Below are 19,788 nucleotides of genomic sequence, written 5' to 3' on the forward strand. Positions count from 1 at the left end.
GTCATATTTATTGGACTGGTTAGTCCTGGTAAGACCAACATTTTGAAATGCCATTAACATCTTACGACATCTCGTAAAAAGTGAGGCTGACAGAGTTAAGGGCAGTCACCTGTACCCAAGCAGAGTAACCTGTTTTTTTGTTTGTCCACAGGCTTATCAGTACCTCAGCACCTTGGATGACGATGGAGGCGTGAGCCAGAAGCTGAAAGTGGTCATCGCTAGGGGCGTGTCCGTCCTGGATGACGGCTCCCTTCCCGTCCAGCTCCTATCAAGCGACTGCGACGTGGCGGAGACCCTGAACAAGCAGTTTGCCCCCGAATACCGGAGCAGGCCGGAGGGTGCGGTGGAGGGGAGGGATGCGGGAGGCGGAGGAGCAGCTGGTGGAGATGGTGTCGGTGGAGGAGGAGGAGGAGGAGGGAGATGGACTGGCAGGGAAAACAAGGGCGGAGGAGATCTGAGGGGAAGGAACCCGAGGAAAGTGAAGGACAACCAGGCTGCCGGAGACACCAATAGTGAGTCCAGTGTGCAGATTGTCGCAAGATTGCATGGACCATTGCTGAAGGGTAGGGACATAGTCTGGTAAAATGTAGTCACACTGGTAATGCTAGTTTGAATGAATGGTGAATCTTGTGTTGTTTGTTGATGTGATGGTTATGTCTAGCTCATAATGTATTAATAGTTTGATAAATATCAACAACCTTTCAGTGTGTAGTGTTTCATGAACTGACCATAATACACTGAATTCATTTTTTTTTTCTTTTTTAGTGGAGGGGTGGTAGAAAAAGGAAAATGAACATTTGGTGTTGAAGGTTAGACTGGATGGTGATTATGAAATGCAGCTCAGTAGTTTTTTGCAAGCTATTGTGACTTATGCTAGTTGTGAACTGAGCTACTTGTAGTTTCTCTGTATGTGTATGTGTGTGTGTGGATGTTTCCATACAAAGAATCTTATGGGAGAGACATGACTAGATCTTTGAGTCAAGCTCTGCACCAGGTAATGTTTGATATCTGTGGACTGCATGTGACACCCAGATGTGATGCCCAGAGCCTCCCTGGTTATGCTGAAGGCTCCTAAAAACTTGGAAAACTCAAAAAGTTCGGACAATAGATATAAAAGGTTTCCTGATTTGAGATTATTTGTATCAATTGAGGTGGATGTAAAACATTATTACTAGTATCTCCCTGATTGCTATTTGCAACCTCCCCAAGTTTGACAACTGAATGTTGGCAGGACTGGACACCTATTTGTATTAACCCGTTAAGGACGAGTCTGGAGTATGCTCGGGCAGGGGTCGATGGGAAATGCTTGTTGTAGCAAAATCAGTCCGTATTCAACGGGTTAAGTAAAAGATGATGCTTTTACCAACATTAGAAGCAATTCAAGGACTCTAATTCCATTTTATTTTATGATCGCAAATATATATGTAGACAAAGGATTGCTCTTTCAGTTAATATGAAACGGTGAACATCGATTCCGTGGGTCCATTTCACCTGTTTTGGTCCTCATAGGGAGGAGCCGAAACAGGTGAAATCAGGGGCTAGTGTGTGACCTTTTGTTGGTTTTGTGATGCATGGTCACATATTGAAACATGTATGCATATATGTATTGCCTCCCAAGCACATGAGTTTCCCTGTCATCTTCAAATCTGGACAGATTACCATGAAAACCGGCTGCAGCATACAAACACCAACCATATAAGGAAGATCAAGAATCTTGAAGACATCGTGGAGCAGTTGCGGAATGAGAAGATAGTTCTCCAAGAACAGCTTCTCGATGCAAAGGTGAGTGTCACAAATGGGAGAGAGAAAGAGAACAAAAAAACTTCTGAAAAAAAAACCTCTGAAAAGTATTCTGTGGTTGAGTCATGAAATTGTCTGACGTTTCTTCTACACTCGCGTTTCTTGGAAATCTGAAATCTCTTCAGGGTGGTTTTCAAGGACATTATTTTTCTACTGGTGAAGACAACTTTGCCCTGTCATCTCAGCATAGGCAAACGAAGGCAAGACATCGATCTATTAAGCCATGTACAGCTGGTAAATGTGATGAAAATCTTGTACATTACAATTCTCAGATTCATTTTTGTCCCTGCAGTCATTCGTCAGGACAGTACAGCTGTTAATCCTGGTGTCGTGATGAGATTACAGTAACCTTTTTATACCTACTGTATAATATACAAATGGTGAATGGTTACGAGTGCGATAATTCAAGATTTCCCTGGAGGTTTAAGATTGGGGTGCTCTATTCAATGAGGCAAAGCCAAGTTAAATAGTGTGCCTCATCTTTCAACAAGTGCGAAATCTTGTTCCATTGCACAAGTAAAGACCATACATTATTTGTTTTATGCAACACCTCAGATGTCAACAGATGTGGTCCACGCAGATTCTTGAATTTGATACAGAAATGGCAACCAGTTTTCTGTGAAAGGCAAATGAGTAGTACAGTCACAGTCAGTCGTACATGAAACGGATTGGTTGAAGTTGTATACAGTGAAATGAGTAACAGAATGCGCGCAGCAAGGGTTTGTTTATTGTGATATCAGAGCCATGCAATGGAACAAAATCTGTGAGTCGAGAGTTGGGAGGGTGGGGGATTTTGCAGAAATGGCCTCAAAGTGGAAGAGTTGGTGTCACTGAGAGCAGAGACTGAATGACATCTGACCTCTCAAGATGCTACCTGCATTTAGAAGTCCACATGAGATGGAGTATTTAGAGTATTCAAGAAGCACACAATGTATTTATGCGTGTATTTTTTGACATGCCTCTGTGCATTCAGATTGATTTAGCCTACCCTTTCAATGATTTATCTCTCAGATGTTTTTTGCTTCAATATCTCATTGTTCTTTGATTATTTTGTTGCACTTGTTGTCTTGTGTGGCAGACCAAAGCGCAGCGCGAGGTAGACTTCATGACACAAGAGCTAAACCAGGCCCTGGAGGGGAGGTTGGCACCGCTTGCCCACAGCCTCCGCAGAGTTAAGGAAGCTAGGTGGGTGCATCATTTAAAAAGGTAAAAGACATTAGTACAGTCAAGTTTGGGGGCCGAAGGTCAAGCATATTCTGCATATTCAGTGTCAATGCAATTATTCTTATTCTCCCTCGATCAAGTGATATTGTTCATAAGATATGGTGAATGTCAGTGTGGTATTGTGAGCGCATCTTGTAAAAACACAGTGTAGTATGCAGGAAATGGCAATACAAGGACATTTGATTGTGCTACGGATTCGACCCTTTCTGTGCCAGGTACTTTGGATAGTGTGTGCAACGCTATGGGGTTTTATTGGCCAATAGGCACTCCGAAAACAATGTTCGTTTTCTTCCTTTCTAATGTATCCCACTGGGCCGACCAGGAACGGCTTCAGCACTGATCCAGACCACGAGAACACCATACTGACCGCCATAGATCTGGCCATGACCTCCATGGCGGGCAGCCCAGTCAAGGGCCAGCGGGATGTCATCAGTCTCATCCCGGACTCGGCCCCGGTCGGGGACAGGTTGCAGGAGTTGGAGAGTGCCCAGCAGGTCCTCCAAAACCTTGACTCTCAGGTGATGACCAGATGGAACTTCAGCTGGAAAGATAAAGACATAAATATAGACGTAGATTTTTTTTTTTTTTTGGGGGGGGGCATAAGAATAGGGAGACCTTATTATAATGAGCCGGCTTACAGCAAAGTACCGCTTTTGATTTTGAATCTTTCAGTCCCGATTTTCTATTTCTGTAGATAGCTGGTCTCTGTTTTAGCACATTAGTATATTGCAACATTTAAGTAACAGTAATTATGAGGTAAAATTGGTTTTCCTGGTGACCTTGTTATAACATGTTTCCATGTGTTTTCATTTCATTTCATTTCATTTTTTTGTTTGTTTTGTTTATTCATTTAAACAAAAGCATTATCTTAAATGTAAGCATAAATATAAACATAAATGTAAACATAAGCATAGACATAATCATAAACATAACCAGACATTGACACTGTTACAGATACAATTAAATTAAATGAACATAGCTTTAAGCAAAGGTATAAACATGAGCAAAAGCATAAATATACACAAAAGCATGTGATAAAAACAAACCAACTCTGAAAAGGATAACCAGTTAATAGTTTCTGCTAGTGTATATGTGCTGTACTGAGAGCATATGCTGACTTCTGATGAATTCTTAAAGTGCTTGTTTAAAAGGATTTTCACCTAAGCTGTCTTCAGCAGATAAAAATGTTGAGGGAAGGAATGTTTGCAAGGCTAACACTCTTATTTCTCTTTTTAGCTCACCTGAGCCAAAGGCTCAAGTGAGCTATTGCGATCGCCCTTCGTCCGGCGTCCGTCGTGCGTCGTGCGTCGTGCGTCGTGCGTCGTGCGTCGTGCGTCGTCCGTCGTGCGTCGTCCGTCGTCCGTCGTGCGTCGTGCGTAAACTTTTTACATTTTCATCTTCTTCTTGAAAACCCCATGACCGATTTTCATCAAACTTGGCAGGTAGCATCCCTAGGGGGTTAGGAACTCAATTTGTTAAAATGGGCACCATGCCCCACCCAGGGGGCCCCCAGGGGGGCCCAAACCCCCCAAAATTAAGGAATCTGTAAAAATCTTCTTCTCTAGAACCAGAAGTGATAGAGCGAAGTTAATACTATGAGTTAGTACATTGATGACTGTAGTTTCAAGTTTGTTCATGGCAGAATCAGGGGTGCCCCCCTTGGGACCCAGGGGAGGGGGGTGGGGAAGGGTTCTAATGGGGCCTAAATTGTACATTTTCATCTTCTTCTTGAGAACTCCATGACCCATTTTCACCAAACTTGGCAGGTAGCATCCCTAGGGGGTTAGGAACTCCATTTATCAAAATGGGCACCATGACCCACCCAGGGGGCCCCCAGGGGGCCCAAACCCCCCAAAATTAAGGAATCCGCAAAAACCTTCTTCTCTAGAACCAGAAGTGATAGAGCTAGGTTAATACTATGAGTTAGCACATTGATGACTGTAGTTTCAAGTTTGTTCATGGCAGAATCAGGGGTGCCCCCCTTGGGACCCAGGGGGGGGGGGGGGGGTGAGGAGGGGTCCTAATGGGGCCTAAATTGTACATTTTTATCTTCTTCTTGAGAACCCCATGACCCATTTTCACCAAACTTGGCAGGTAGCATTCCTAGGGGGTTAGGATCTCAATTTGTTAAAATGGGCACCATGCCCCGCCCAGGGGGCCCCCAGGGGGCCCAAACCCCCCAAATGAAGGAATCTTTAAAAATCTTCTCTAGAATCAGAAGTTATAGAGCTGAGATAATACTATGAGTGAGTACATTAATGACTGTAGTTTCAAGTTTGTTCATAGGAGATCCAGGGGTGCCCCTCTTGGGGGTAGGGGGAGGGGGGTGGTTGGAAGGGTCCAAATGGGGGCCTGAATTGTACATTTTCATCTTCTTCCTGAAAACCTCATGATGGATTTTTGTCAAACTTGGCAGGTAGCATCCCTAGGTGGTCAGGATCTCAATTTATCAAACTGGGCACCATGCCCCACCCAGAGGGCCCCAGGGGGCCCCAATTCCCCCAAATTAAGGAATCTTGAAAAAATTGGGCCCTTATTGTACATTTTCATCTTCCACTTGAGAATGCCTCGTCAAATTTTGGTAGAGCTGTGAATAATTTAGATTAGTGACTGCGTGAAAGGTGAACTTGCGATACTCAGGTGAGCGCTAGACCCGCGGGTCTCTTGTTGTCTTTAGCAATGACAGTGGGTCACTTAGCCAATTGAAGACTAGTACCTAGTGTACTTGGGCAGGTGTCTGTGGGAAATGCATGTTATAGCAAAATCAACCCATCCTCAATGGGTTAAACGTTTTAGTGTGTGTAGCAGTTTTGGCAAACCCACCTTTGCTCCTTGACAAGTTAAATGTATCGTATTGTATTGTATGTATCTGGCATTGTGACATCTACTTGCGTACCTGACCAACCTTTCTTTCATTATGTGACTGTGTTTGTGTGTTTTATATAAAGGAGGAGCTACCTGCAGCACTGTTGAAGCGCAACGATGCAAGACATGCTGCGGTTAAGGCGTTGAATTCCTTCCTGGAAGACGTGAAGAAGCTACCCATAGACAAGAGGATCAGAGATATCCAGGTAAGTGCCCACATTAAGTCAGTGGTGGCCAATCTTCCATGTGCATATAGGCAAGGAAAAAGTTAGTTGGGAGACCAGTTGCTCCAAGCTCATTGACTATAGTGTTCTTTTTTTTTCTTCTTTGAATATTTGGAGAAATTAGCATTAATTATTCTTGAAGGTGCCTCTGAACACCGTACAGCAGCATAATTGACAGATTTAAAGAATGAAATGTGGAATCAGAAAAGATCAAGGCTGTAGACACACCATGCATCTTTGGTATGGTATGCTAGTAGTAAAGAAACACATATTTCTAGAAAAAAAAAATCTGTATATGAAGTCTTGTCAATCTATTTGACATAATTTTAGTGAAGGCCTACATCCACATATGATAATATAGTATTGTGACAAATCTGGTTTTGTCTAAATATGAGTTTCACTGAATATGATTTCTTATCTAAGAGTTTAATATATATATATTTTTTATATATAATGGATGATGTTGTGCAATCCATGTTTGCATAGAGTGCCCCCCCCCCCCCCAATCACTATGATATCCTGTAAGCCAAGGTGTCAAAGGCACTGACATGTTGATGTATTCATCCATTACCAGGCAATGGTTGGCAAGCTACAGACAGAGTACAGCTCCTACCTGGATCCCAGCAAGGTCCTACAACAAGAGGAGGAGTCACTAGGGGACCTGGGGTGCTATGAACAGTACCGGGCGTGGCTGGTAGGCGCTCTCTTTGACTTTGACCTGGCCCCTTTTGCCATCTTCTGTTTATGAGGTCAAATCACACTGACTGATGTTTTATGGTGTGTGAACACCTTTCATTAGAGGAATGCATAGTAAGGATTTTTTTGGGCTATGTGTACTTCAGTTTACCTGAAATGGCATTAAATAATCTGCCTGTAGCGAGGTATTTGCTTGTATTAATCCATCAAATGATAAGATGTCTTTTTTTTTGTTAAGAGATCAATGGACTCTCTAAGTTGGTATAGTTGTTAATTGTAGATTAAAGGTGTGCTCTGTGTTCAGAATATTTTCTTATCACGACAAACTCAGCCAGTCTGCAGCAGCACATTTTTTGTATTTTTTTGCATCTATAGAAAACTGACATGGGCATATCACCCCTCTAGTTCTTGCTTTGTGGATGATGTGCATGCACTGAGTGTAAAGATTGGTACAATGTATGCTATGTAATATGTGTTGAATGTGTGTCCTGAGCTCTCCCACCCATATTTCCCTAATTGTACAGAGACTAGGAAATTTATCTTGGAATTTCTATGTAACATTTTGTTATTCCCTCATTTTTTTTTACAGAAACCTATTGGTGCTTTTTGAATCTTAAAATTCAATCGTAGATTGTGATGGACTCAAGTCAAATCTAAGAGCTTATCCTTTTGATACGCAGCTATTAAGAAGCCACACGTTTCTTCCATTACCCAACAGGCTGAGAAGCAGGGCCTGGTGGAGCCGCTGAGAGAGGCCACAGATGAGCTGAGAGGAAAGTGGTGTGAGCTGCTCTCCAGCATGAATGAGGTACAGGGATAGCAAACTGGAAGGAGGACTTGACTAGTTTCTCTTTTAACTCAAATGTATTAAAGATAATATAAAGTTTTGGTACCTCAAAAGTTTCCCTGAGTTTGCTTGTCTTAGTTTGTGTTTCAGGTTAAAGTGCCTTTCATATAACTAACACTGTGAGACTTACTCGCCCCAAAGTGCTCTCATGTCGTAGTAATCATGCAGTAATGGTTTCGTACCAGAGCAGAATGGGCTCTGAAAAATTCGAACGAGCTGTTAGTTTGACTCGACGCAGTACCGCGACAATCAATATACACGTATTGTATGAAACCATTATTGCATGATTACGATCCATGCATACATCATATTCCACTTCACATCCTGACAAAGAGCAGGGTGCCAAACTGGTGAAGTGCTTTGCCCCAGATGACTATCAAAAAGGAGCGATTAATGGTATCAACCAGACACATGGTGCCACATGAGAAGAAGATGCTGTTTATGTAAAGGGGATGTGAGGTGGTCTTTTCTAACGTGTGCAGAGTACATCTCGGTATAGTGTGCATGTCATTATGGAAAGATGGAATTGCCTATGTCAGGATGGAGAGTAAACATGGGGAGGGTTACCATCACCCATGATCTCAATTCAGAATGCCCAGAAGTGAAAACTACCTCTCCATATGTTACAATGCATGTGGTTTCGATTGTTTGTAGCACATTGGTGCTAGTCATATGTTTTGCTGTCAAAAAATGGCTTCAAGAGGTGATGAGGTGTACTTGAAGCATGATAAAGACACTACCTGACAAAAAGAAAGGAATGATTATTTAGTTTATTTGTTTGTTTGTTTTTTGCTTTTCCTTGTAGATATCAAGTTGACGTGCGACTTAGATTCTTTTCCCAAATTCCCATCTTGGTGATGTTTTGGCATGAACTGCAAGAATGAAAGTGCCATTAGTATTGTATTTATGATAGTAGGATATTTCTTTTTTTGCCTTTAAAAGAAGATGTAGTTTAGTTTTCAAGATAGATTACTATGTGGGATAATGTTTTACCACTTCAAACTTTGTTCAATTAAACAGAACAGAGTCACTAAATAGAAAACACACTAAAGAGGAGCATACCAAGTTCATAGAGCTATCCCTGAGGCTAATGATGTCATTGCAAATATGAAATCAACCTTGCTCTTGCAAGGTTTTTAGGCACATTCTGATTATTGTCCTTCTGTCTATAAAAAACAAAGAAAAGCGTGTGTGTGTGTGTGTATGAGAGAGAGAGAGAGAAAATAGATGTCATCTATAGATTTCCCATAGATGATACAATATAGCAGATACTAAGACTTGCATTGAAGGGAGCCTTTAGATAAACATGCTCTGTATATAAGTGTTTTCTGTGATTACACCTCAGTATTTTCAGTTTAGTGATGGCCCTGCCCCATCATTGGTAGACATCGATCAGCTGCGCGCAGACTTCCTCATCGCCATGGAAACCGAGATAACGATGACTTGTCATGGCTACGTGTCCAGCCTTTACCTTGAAAATGGTGCCATAGGACAAGTCAAGCAGGTTTGATCACAGTCTCTTTACAATCAGAGGCCCGTTTCATAAAACTTGTTATCAGTGACAACTTCCACATTTCTGTGACAAATTTGCTCTTAGCCAATCAGATGCAAGGATTTCAGTAGCTTATAACAACTATGACAACTTGCCTTTGATAACAAGTTTTATAAAACGGGGCCCAGATGGTATCATAGAATTAATTCATGGACAGTTGTCAATAATATCATTGAAAGTTCTAGATAAAGCTGCGTTTACACCATGTATCCGGTGCCCACGGCAGCCCCATTTGACCAAAATGTAGTGCACCTAAGGGTAGATGAGACATTCTCCTGTTCCCCCCTCCCCCCCTCCCCCCTCCCCCCTGAATTGCACTTTTTCTTCCATATCTCAAAAGTAACTCAAGGTATCATCATGAAACTTACATATTTATGCATGTTCAACCTAACAGTGATTCTCTTTGGAACTGTGAGGTCAAAGGTCAAAGGCCAGGTTTAGATAATGCTCTTTTCCCGTTTGATACTGAAATTATACTTTTTCTCAATACCTTGAAAATTACTCAATGCATAAACTTATAAAAGGGTCAAAAGTCAAGTAAAAATCATCAGTTCCCCAAATACCTGCACTCTGACATTTTAATCATTCATCCAATTGAACCTAGTTCTAGGAAAGTGAACGTTCAGCACATTTGTGTCAAACCTGTCATTTTAATATTTTGCCAATTGTGTGAAACTGTCATCACACATTGTCAAGACATTGTACTATAGACCTATTAGGAGAACCATGCATTATGGTGGGGGCATATCAGTCGCCGTAGCGATATATCTAGTTTTTTATGTGTGTGTGTGTGAAGTTCATGTGTGTGTAGTTCCGTTAACAAGTGCATTTCTGGACACAGTTTAGTATCCAAAATATGTGAGCATGTGATTTTCAGGCTTGTTTAGTACAGCATGAAATTTGCTATTAGACATTCCCACACTGCACCATTCCATGTTTTATATAGTAGTTGATCACAAAGTGAACTATCTCTGTTCTTGTTTATTCAAGACATATTTGTTGCGATTAAAGCTGCTTAAAAAGAAAAGAAAATAGATCAGAAAATATGAGATAATCTTAATCATATCTGTGAGAATATTTCTGGTTATGTAGTAAGTGAGGTATCACTGGAAAGATTATATTTTGCTCTATCTGATGATGAAGTTACTATAAAATTTATAAAAATGGTGCATAACTTTTTACTTTCTCCATCATGCTACTTGTCTGTCTTCTCTGCTGCTTTCAGGAGCAGGACGTGCGAGAAGTGGAGGTGGTGTCTGCGGTGGTCCAGGCACTGGTCAGGGGACTGAAGGCCGAGGAGGAGACCCTGCACAGCCTCATGGAGCTGTGCACTCAATTCGCTGCCACGGCGGAGCAGCTTAACCCCTGGCTGAACAGCCGGCCGGACGTGTCCGGACTGCAGGCCATCAAGAAGGAGATCAAGGCGCTGCGGTCGCAACTCAGACACAAACTGGCCGATCGGCACGACATTGAGGAGGTCAGTGGTTTGCTGCTGTGGTGTAGATTTCCTGGAAGACTATTAAAGTGTTATGGTTTTGCAAGTTTCTATTTCAGACCTGGAGACATACCCATCTTTCTGAACTTATAAGCGTGTAATATTGGACCCTAAATGTAGAGACAAGATTCAAATGAGATTGCTCTGAAAATGTTTTGGTAGAAAATTTTTTTTTAATGTCAGAATCTCCACATTATCTGACTGTAGCAAATATCTGAAACATGTACACTCTCAAGCCAGTAATTGTATGGGTGAATGGTGAGTAGGAAGCAGTTGATGATCATTTTCCCCAGTGTGGCCCAGGTATGTCTTGTGCAAATACTTTCACTCACCGTTTCTTGGAATCTGGATTATTACATTAGATGTGTGACAATAGAATACATATTTTGGCTTAATCCATCTGCATCTATTCATCTGTCTATCAATGTGTTCGTCTCTAGAACTATCTATCTGTATTCATGTAGATATCTATCTAACTGTCTATATCTGCTTGTTTGTCAATCTGGGTGTATGTTTGTTTACCCATGGTATCTGACTATCTATCTATCTATCTATCTATCTATCTATCTATCTACCTACCTACCTATTTATCTATCTTTGTATCTTACTAACAACCTATCTATTGATGTGTCTATCTTTGTATTTATCTATCTGTTTATATGTCCATGTATTTATCTATCTGTCTGTATGTGTGTCTATGTGTCCATCCCTCTATCAATCTGTGTTCATGTCTATGTGCCATTTTTTGTTCCTCTCTCAAAGGACCCTGAATGCTATGAAGGGAGGTCTCTAGAGGAGCTGAATAAAGAAATTCAAGCCATCCAGGACAAACTATGGACTTCTTACCAAGAGGAGAATAAATTGTTGGTGAGTAATTCAAAAGTACAGAGAGGAAAGTAGTGTGTAGCTTTAATGCATAAAGGAGCAACATGTAAAATTACAATTGAAATTAACAAAAACTAGAATGGTCACTGTGACCATTCCCTGTGACTATTCATAGTTACCGAATACCAATTATGCCAAATACCAAAAGCTGATTATTTTTCCCCTTTCGCTAGTCATTTATAACAGCTTAAGTACATTGTGTATTTTTTAAATGCACTTTTCCAAATTGGGCTTAATTTAGTGAACGTTTTGTACAGTTGACTTTCCATACTCCCATTATTCATCTTGTTAATTTCCATACGTGAAGATTTGGTCTTTGTGCGTTGGGCCATAACGGCCATCACTCCTTGTGATGATTTTATTACGTAAGTCTCCGATCGAGACTACATGTCTCATCGGGTGTAATATGAGATCCCGCTGGTCACGTGTGTGGCAATTCGTTGGCGCGTTTTGTGTGTGTGAAAAGGATTTTTCACAACCCTCGAATATTCAAGAATTTCGCGGAAATTCTTCCTTTCGGACTTATCAGAATAATGAAAGAACAGAAGGATAGAAGATCCGCTGGCGTGGCCGCGGAAAAAGAAAACAAAGAGAAGAAAACTGACCGCGCAGCGGCAGAATCTTCGGGCGAAAACAGAGCAGCAATGGAGTCACAACAGGCGGTGAGTGCTAGCCAAGCTGACCGCGCAGCGGCAGCGAAAGGTACGGCTGCCAACACGGGCCGTGGACGGGGAGTACCGGCGGTGATGGAGGCTGGCGACCGCGCGGCGGTAGCGGCGACTCGGCCTCGGATTGCTACGAAATCCAACTCGTCAAAGTTGACAAATGATAACTTTGGGACCGTAAACAGTCGTCTTGATAGACTCGAAGGCTTGCTCTGTCAGTTCATGGAGGCTCTTCCCAGTAAAAGGGAAGGGGTGGCAGGCATGGGACATGCACAGCCAGACCGACATCTTGATCGCAGTGGAAGTGATTCAGCCTCTGCTTCAACTTCTAGCGTTAGTGCAGATTATGACTTGGCACATACAGAAGAAATGGATGTTGAGGATGATGACATGGTGCATGCCTTGAGTGCAGGGCATAGCTCAGAGCTGGAGTCGTGCGTGGATAGGGCAGAAGCACAGACAGTACCAGCTTTTGCTGCTAAATTTGCGGTGGCATCAGATATTGGACAGCCTCTTGATGAGGAGCTAGCAAGCTCTGTCAACTACTTGATGAGCCATCATCTGGAAGAGAAAGTGCTCGATGAGACAAGTAGCAAATACCCAGTGCCGTCGAACTGTCGAGGGATCGACACCCCGAAAGTGAATCAGACGATCTGGGACAACCTCTCTGCCCCTGTTCGTACGAAGGATGTGAAACTTCAGAGGGTCCAAAAATCCCTAACAAGAGGTATCTCGGCTTATGTCAGCCTGCTCGATCCAAGCAACATATCTCCCGAACAGCAAGACGTTCTAGCTTTGTTGTGCAACGCAAACTTTGAGATGAATGCTCTTCGTAAAGAATTGATCAAGCCGGATCTGAACGCGAAATTTACTCATCTCTGCAAACCAACAAACCCTGTAACCAAGTATCTCTTTGGGGATGACTTGGGCAAGCAAGTAAAGGACTTGCAAGACCAGCACAAAGCGGCGGCCGGAGTGATGAGAGGCGGGTTTAAAAGACCCAAGCCGGCCTATCACCCCTACCCAAGCCAAGGGTCTCAACGCAGATACAAGGAAGCTGGTTGGGTGTCGCGGACATCCTACGCGGATTCGTCAGGGAGCACATCTAGGCCTTTTTTAGGCCAACGAAACCAGTGGAGGAAGAGGACCCCACAAGCTCCCCATACGTTTACCCCGACAGCGTCTCGAGAGGGACGCCAAGCCCCACAGTACCGGAAGCTCGGCCAAGGGCAGGGCAGGATGAAATAGAGCAACTCCCAAACAGTGATGAGGTAAGGGAGACAATAACATCTAATGTCAATGATATTGCAGTCGGAGGTCGACTGAAGCTACATATGCACAACTGGGGAGAGCTTACATCTGATACATATATTTTGCAAGCTGTACAGGGCTACAAGCTTGAATTTGACCCAGCTAAATATCCCCCTTGTAGGGAAAAACCCCTTCATGAATTCAAAAGAAATTCTGAAGAAATGGCCTCGATTCAGGAAGAAATCAACAAGCTGGTTGAGAAAAATGTCATAGAAGCATGTGAACATGTAGAAGGGGAATTCATATCAAATATTTTCACAAGGCCAAAGAAGAATGGCGGCCTCAGGGTCATCTTGGATTTGACAGAATTAAACAAGAGTATTTTGTATCAGCATTTTAAGATGGATAATATCAAGACAGCTCTACCGCTTATTTCTCCGGGAGATTATTTAGCTTCAGTCGATCTCCGAGACGCATACTTCACGGTTCCTATCCACCCAGATTCTCGAAAATTCCTGAGATTTACATGGCAGGGAAGGTTATGGCAATTTCAAGCACTTCCCAATGGGCTTAGTTCAGCACCAAGGCTCTTTACAAAACTGCTAAAGCCTGTTTTGGCAACGCTCAGGGAGCAGGGCCACATTGTAATTGCATATCTAGATGATACACTTATCATTGCAAAAACTGCCGAGGAAATGCAGGCAGCAGTGAGCGCAACTACTAAGTTGCTATCAAATTTGGGGTTTATTGTTCACCCTGAAAAATCAGTTTTAGAGCCTACTCATGAGATTACCTTTCTGGGTTTCAATCTGAACACTCTGGATATGAGTGTTAGGCTTCCAAAAGAAAAACAGGAGAACATAAAGCAGTCTTGTAAAGAACTGTTGGCTACTGAGAAACCTGTTATCAGAACAGTTGCAAAGGTTATTGGACAACTAGTGGCATCATTCCCAGCAGTACAATATGGCCCTCTCTATTATAGAGCCTTAGAGAAAGACAAGATTCTTGCCCTTGCAAGGAACAAGGGACATTTCGATAGGCATATGACCTTGTCAAGAGAAAGCATCCATGAAATTCAGTGGTGGATATGGAACCTTGAGTCACAGTTTAGCCCAATGCAGAGGGCAAAACCAGATGTGGAAATCCACACAGATGCCAGTGGTAAAGGCTGGGGGGCAACAAATCTGTGCACTTCAACAGGTGGCAGATGGAATAGTGATGAGTTGAAAGAGGCAAATCAGAATAAAATTAACCTGCTAGAAATGGTAGCAGTTAGTCATGGGCTAAAAGCCTTTTGCTCAGAGAAAAGGAGCAATCATGTACTTGTTAGAGCAGATAACATAACGGCTGTCGCATATCTGAACAATATGGGTGGCACAAAATCTCCTGAATGTAATCAAATGGCCATTGATATTTGGGAATGGTGTATTAGTAAGGACATCTGGCTTACAGCTGCTCACCTACCTGGGCGATTGAATATTGAAGCAGATCGCATGTCTCGAAAATTCTCGGACAGCACAGAATGGATGTTGAATAAGAGCATATTTCAACGAATAATCAGGAGATTTGGTGTGCCTGAAATTGACATGTTTGCCTCCCGCCTAAATAAACAGGTAGACCGATATATTTCTTGGAGGCCTGAACCAGAGGCCTGGGCAGTAGATGCCTTCACAGTTGATTGGAGTCAGTGGGAGTTTTATGCCTTTCCCCCATTCAATCTAGTGCCAATGTGCTTGCAGAAAATTCAGAAGGATGAGGCATGTGGGATTTTAGTGGTGCCCAATTGGCCAACACAGGTTTGGTACCCTATCCTTAAGAGTATGCTGGTTGAGGAACCCATGTTAATTCGAAAGAGTAAGACATTATTATGTCAACCAGTTTCAGGCACCCCACATCCTTTGAATAATCACTTGTCTCTATTATGTTGCAGGCTTGGAAGGGACTTTACGCAGAGCAGGGCCTCACACAAAGGACAATAGACATCATAGCTGCGTCGTGGAAAGGATCCACTAAAGCACAGTACCAGGTGTACATCAGAAAGTGGAAAAGATTTTGTGCAGAGAGACACATTAATTATTTGAATGTCCAAGTTTGTGATGTCCTGGCATTTCTTACAAATATGTTAGACAAAGAAAAAGTTGGATACAGTAGCCTGAATACAGCCAGGAGTGCCCTTTCCACGTTTCTCATAGTTGATGGTGGACGACAGCCTCTTGGGTCGCACCCACTTGTAAATAGGTTTATGAAAGGAGTTTTTCATTTAAAGCCGCCTGCTCCTCGCTACTCTTCTATCTGGGATGTTAAAGTCGTCTTGGACTACCTCAGAAAGCTGTCTCCATCCAAGGCACTTAATCTGAAGCAACTTACTCAGAAATTGACTATGCTGATAGCACTTGTTTCTGCACAAAGGGTGCAGTCTCTTCATGTTATCCACCTGGACAGGATGAGGTGGAAAAAATCATCTGTTGAGATTTCTTTTGAGAACACACTGAAACAAAACAAGCCTGGAAATACGGGATTCAGTGTCACACTAAATGCGTACCCTCCAGATAGGAGATTGTGCATAGTGAATTATATGAAAGAGTATGTGCAGCGGACACAGAATCTAAGAGGGATGGAGAGACATTTGTTAGTAGCTTATAAGAAGCCTCACCGTCGTGCATCAAAGCAAACAATTGCACGTTGGATTAAGACTGTCCTACATGACGCTGGTGTCGATACACAGATCTTCAGTGCTCACTCCACAAGGGCGGCCTCTACGTCAGCAGCACAAAGGAGTGAGGTGCCTGTGTCAGAAATCCTCTCAAGGGCTGGATGGGTGGCTGAGAAGACATTCCGCAAGTTTTATTGCAAGCCCTTACAAGATACTAACCAATTTGCCCAGGCTTTACTGAAAATGTGACTTGGCAACTTCAGTCTGCATATGGAATGGCAGTCTGCACAGAGTGCACAGGTATGTCTGTCTGTAGTGATGCCGTTGATGGCTTACAGATGTATTGTTCTGTACGTGACTACAGGGCTTTGAAATCTCATATTACACCCGATGAGACATGTAGTCTCGATCGGAGACTTACGTAATAAAATAGGAAGATTAAATGAGAACTTACCTGTTTGAAATTTAATCTTGATTTTATAAGTAAGTCGTAGAGAAGAGACTACATCCCTCCTCTTCCCACCCTGCGACTTACGTAGCCTTATGCAGGTAAAGTTCTCAACATCTTCATCTTCCTATCAATATATCCTGTAGTCTCGTACAGCTTTAAAAAATTGCCACACACGTGACCAGCGGGATCTCATATTACACCCGATGAGACATGTAGTCTCTTCTCTACGACTTACTTATAAAATCAAGATTAAATTTCAAACAGGTAAGTTCTCATTTAATCTTCCTATTAAATTTGTTTATCATGTAGAGGGAGATGGCGGAGCTCACAACGGACCATTTTCCGGAACTACCCTTCCTTTTTCCTGGAGTGGGCATTTCAAAATTTTTGGTGAGTTTAAATACATTTATACCATCCGTTCCAGAATAGCATTTCTCATGATCTTGTAGTGCTGGTACAGAAAATTGTGGACATTAATTGTCCTATGTTGTGCCTGCAGCTAGTGGATGTACTCGTATTGTGCAATTGATTTTAAATTGGGAAATTTTGATAGCTGGTGTGAGATATGGGAAACTAGGATGAAGATGATGATCAGCCGCAGTTGTTGTCCTTGTCACTGTACCAATCACAGAGAGGAAACCATTCAAGAAGAGTAATATTAGTTAGTATAAATGGTGTTTTTGCCCTTGTGGGAGCTGCTAGAAGGGAAGAATTGAAGTTTAAGAGTCAAATGTGGTTTGCCACTACCAGAGAAAATGTGGGAAGACAGCAGTCAAATTGGCTTGTAATGTGAAAGGCCAGCTAGATGGGAGTACCTCAAATGCGACTGATGTGATTCATAATGTTCTTCAGTGCAAAGTATGAATACTTGATTAAATGCCTGTATGCATCATGCTACCTGTTTGCTTTCTAAGTGTTATCTTTTCTGTATTTGTTTTGTTTTGTTTTGTGCTGTGCTGTAGTTGCCCAAATGAATAAAATTTGCCTCCAGATTTTTATGAAATAGCAAGTCAGTGCATGACAGGGATTCCTAGATGCTCTCACTTGGAAATGAAATATCATGTTTTTTTGAGTTGCTGTAGTCACATGTACATGCAATGTATATTGCAAGTGAAGTTACAAATGGCCCTCATTGATGTAAATAAACACCGATTATTCAGTGTTTGAGTAATGGTCACGATAAAATATCTTGGACGTATGCACTCAGGTAGGATTCAAACCTAAGACCTCTTGAGTACTAGATAGGTGTCATATCCACTAGACTACCAGAATGTGCCTAATAGCCAGTGATGGTTCTTAACTCTTATGGCAGCAGGTGCTGCCTATCTTTATTCAGATTTATCCGTTGAGGACAAGTCCTGAGTATACTCGGGCAGGTGTCTATGGGGAATGCGTGTCGTAGCAAAATCAGCCCGTCCTCAATGGGTTAATTGCAATAAAACCAGCTTGACACAGGGATCATGTACATATGATTTGTGGTTTTGTTTTTCCCCTAAATGATAAATGTAGGAGACAAATGGTCTTGTAAGAGAAGGTCGTGACCTCAAGCACTTCAACCTCACCCCTGTGCCCAACTGTGACAAGACCACGGTCAAACTCGCCGCTGTGAATGGAGCGCCGGTTGCTTTTTTGAAGGTGTGTGTGCAAAACCTGTACTAGGTTATCTTTGGGTAGGTGACAAGAACTGCAACTTTCTCTGATCATAGAATTGAATCGTCTCAAAATGCATTTTGTAATCGTTGATGGGAGGTGAAAGTAAGCTGCAAGAGAAATACAAGTGGACATGGTAATGACTCAAATATCATATTACCAGATTGAGGTAATTACAGAGCATAAGCTTTCATCCTTGTAAACATATCTGACCATTAAACCCCAGTTCTCTGAGAATTTACTTTGCTGTCATTCGTGTGGTTCTGAGACTGTTCATACTCTTTTATAGTGTATGTTAATTGCCAGACACCTTCAAATTCAAGCAGTCTTTGTTAAAAAGGAATTTGCCACAGACAGTTTGCCTCAGATTTTATGTCTTCTGCTTGGCAGCTGTTATATTGTATTTCATTATGTTACATATTGGTGGAGTTTTTGTTTTCTTACCTTGAAGAGCTCTTAAGGGAAATGTTCCTAGTTTTGTGTAGTTGCATTGTCTCTTGATTAATTATCATTCTTTGCAACACTTTCAATCAAACATTATTCAGTGCCCCTGGCTCCCCGCAGAAACAAGAAAGTGGAAAGAGAATGGGAGATATCAACTCATGTCTGAAGTTAAAGGGATTATATAGTTTTAGTTTAAATGGGGATTCAGGTTTTAACTTTAATTAGATTACGAAATGATTAGAAACCACTCGTGAAGTATTAAAGGGCATACAATTCTGAGAGGAATTTAAAGTTTACTTGATGGAAATCAGTTTTGAAATGGTTGATATATAAAGATAAGAGGTCCTAATAAAAGGCCTCACATTTCATTAGGACCACTTTGTTTCACGTTGCTTTTGGATATTTCAACCAAAACTATACAATCCCTTTCACTAGATCATTGAAGAACATGTTCCTCTAGGCACAGGTTGAGTTTAAATTGTAGTTCAGAATGAGCTGATCCTAAAAAGTAGAAAAATATCCATATACTAGGTGACTTGACCTCCAGATTGTGAATAATATTTTGTGCAGATCATTCACCTTCCGGAGAAGGACACGCTGGACAAAATTGTGGCCTTCTCGGCCATCGACGTGCCAAACTTCATGAGAGTCGACGCCGTCTACACGCAGCCAGATGCCAACCAGCTCTATCTACAGCTGCCGTACATGGAAGTGGGGAACTTAGAATGTGCTCTGCATGCAGGGAGCATTCGTGGGATATCGCAGATTGTCAGTGTATGCAGGTGCGAAATTTTTACCGTGGAATCTTGGAGTATTATATCATGTACACTTGAAATCATTAACAAGTTTAACCAGCTCTAGGGCAATTACCCTGTGGACAATTACCCCAGACCCTTCCCCTGACCCTGACCCTAATCCTAATCCTGAACTTTATCCTAACCCTAACCCAAACTCTAACCCTTTACCTAAACCTAAACCTAACCCTAACCCTGATATTTACTCTAACTTTATCACTAACCAGTATTTAGCCGGGTGGTAACTGTCCTTTGGGGGGGTTATTGCCTTGATATGGTTTAACCTGTTGTA

General features: G+C 42.1%; 2 protein-coding genes across 2 annotated transcripts in view; both read left to right on the plus strand.

The window, feature by feature from the left end:
• The window catches only part of LOC139737789 (serine/threonine-protein kinase 31-like), a 50,656-nt gene that overhangs the window by 21,088 nt on the left and 9,780 nt on the right, over positions 1–19,788 (plus strand). Inside the window, exons 9-21 of the mRNA XM_071648465.1 lie at positions 152–563; positions 1,655–1,857; positions 2,927–2,985; positions 3,347–3,542; positions 5,973–6,095; positions 6,688–6,807; positions 7,528–7,617; positions 9,002–9,160; positions 10,434–10,685; positions 11,466–11,570; positions 16,918–16,998; positions 18,118–18,243; positions 19,273–19,484. Coding sequence (XP_071504566.1) covers positions 152–563; positions 1,655–1,857; positions 2,927–2,985; positions 3,347–3,542; positions 5,973–6,095; positions 6,688–6,807; positions 7,528–7,617; positions 9,002–9,160; positions 10,434–10,685; positions 11,466–11,570; positions 16,918–16,998; positions 18,118–18,243; positions 19,273–19,484 — 2,138 coding nt within the window. The remainder of the gene's footprint in view (positions 1–151; positions 564–1,654; positions 1,858–2,926; positions 2,986–3,346; positions 3,543–5,972; positions 6,096–6,687; positions 6,808–7,527; positions 7,618–9,001; positions 9,161–10,433; positions 10,686–11,465; positions 11,571–16,917; positions 16,999–18,117; positions 18,244–19,272; positions 19,485–19,788) is intronic.
• On the plus strand, positions 11,963–15,524 carry LOC139737785 (uncharacterized). Its single transcript, XM_071648460.1, has one exon. The coding sequence runs from the start codon at positions 12,122–12,124 to the stop codon at positions 13,499–13,501; it is 1,380 nt and encodes a 459-aa protein (XP_071504561.1). The 5' UTR covers positions 11,963–12,121; the 3' UTR covers positions 13,502–15,524.

This window comes from Diadema antillarum, unplaced genomic scaffold (genome assembly GCF_040938485.1).
Source record: "Diadema antillarum isolate AM-2024a unplaced genomic scaffold, OU_Dant_1.0 seq00000705_RagTag, whole genome shotgun sequence".
Lineage (NCBI taxonomy): Eukaryota > Metazoa > Echinodermata > Echinoidea > Diadematoida > Diadematidae > Diadema > Diadema antillarum.

Excerpts from the sequence above, each read along its gene's own strand:
- LOC139737785 (XM_071648460.1), top strand. The coding sequence starts at position 12,122 with ATGAAAGAACAGAAGGATAGAAGATCCGCTGGCGTGGCCGCGGAAAAA.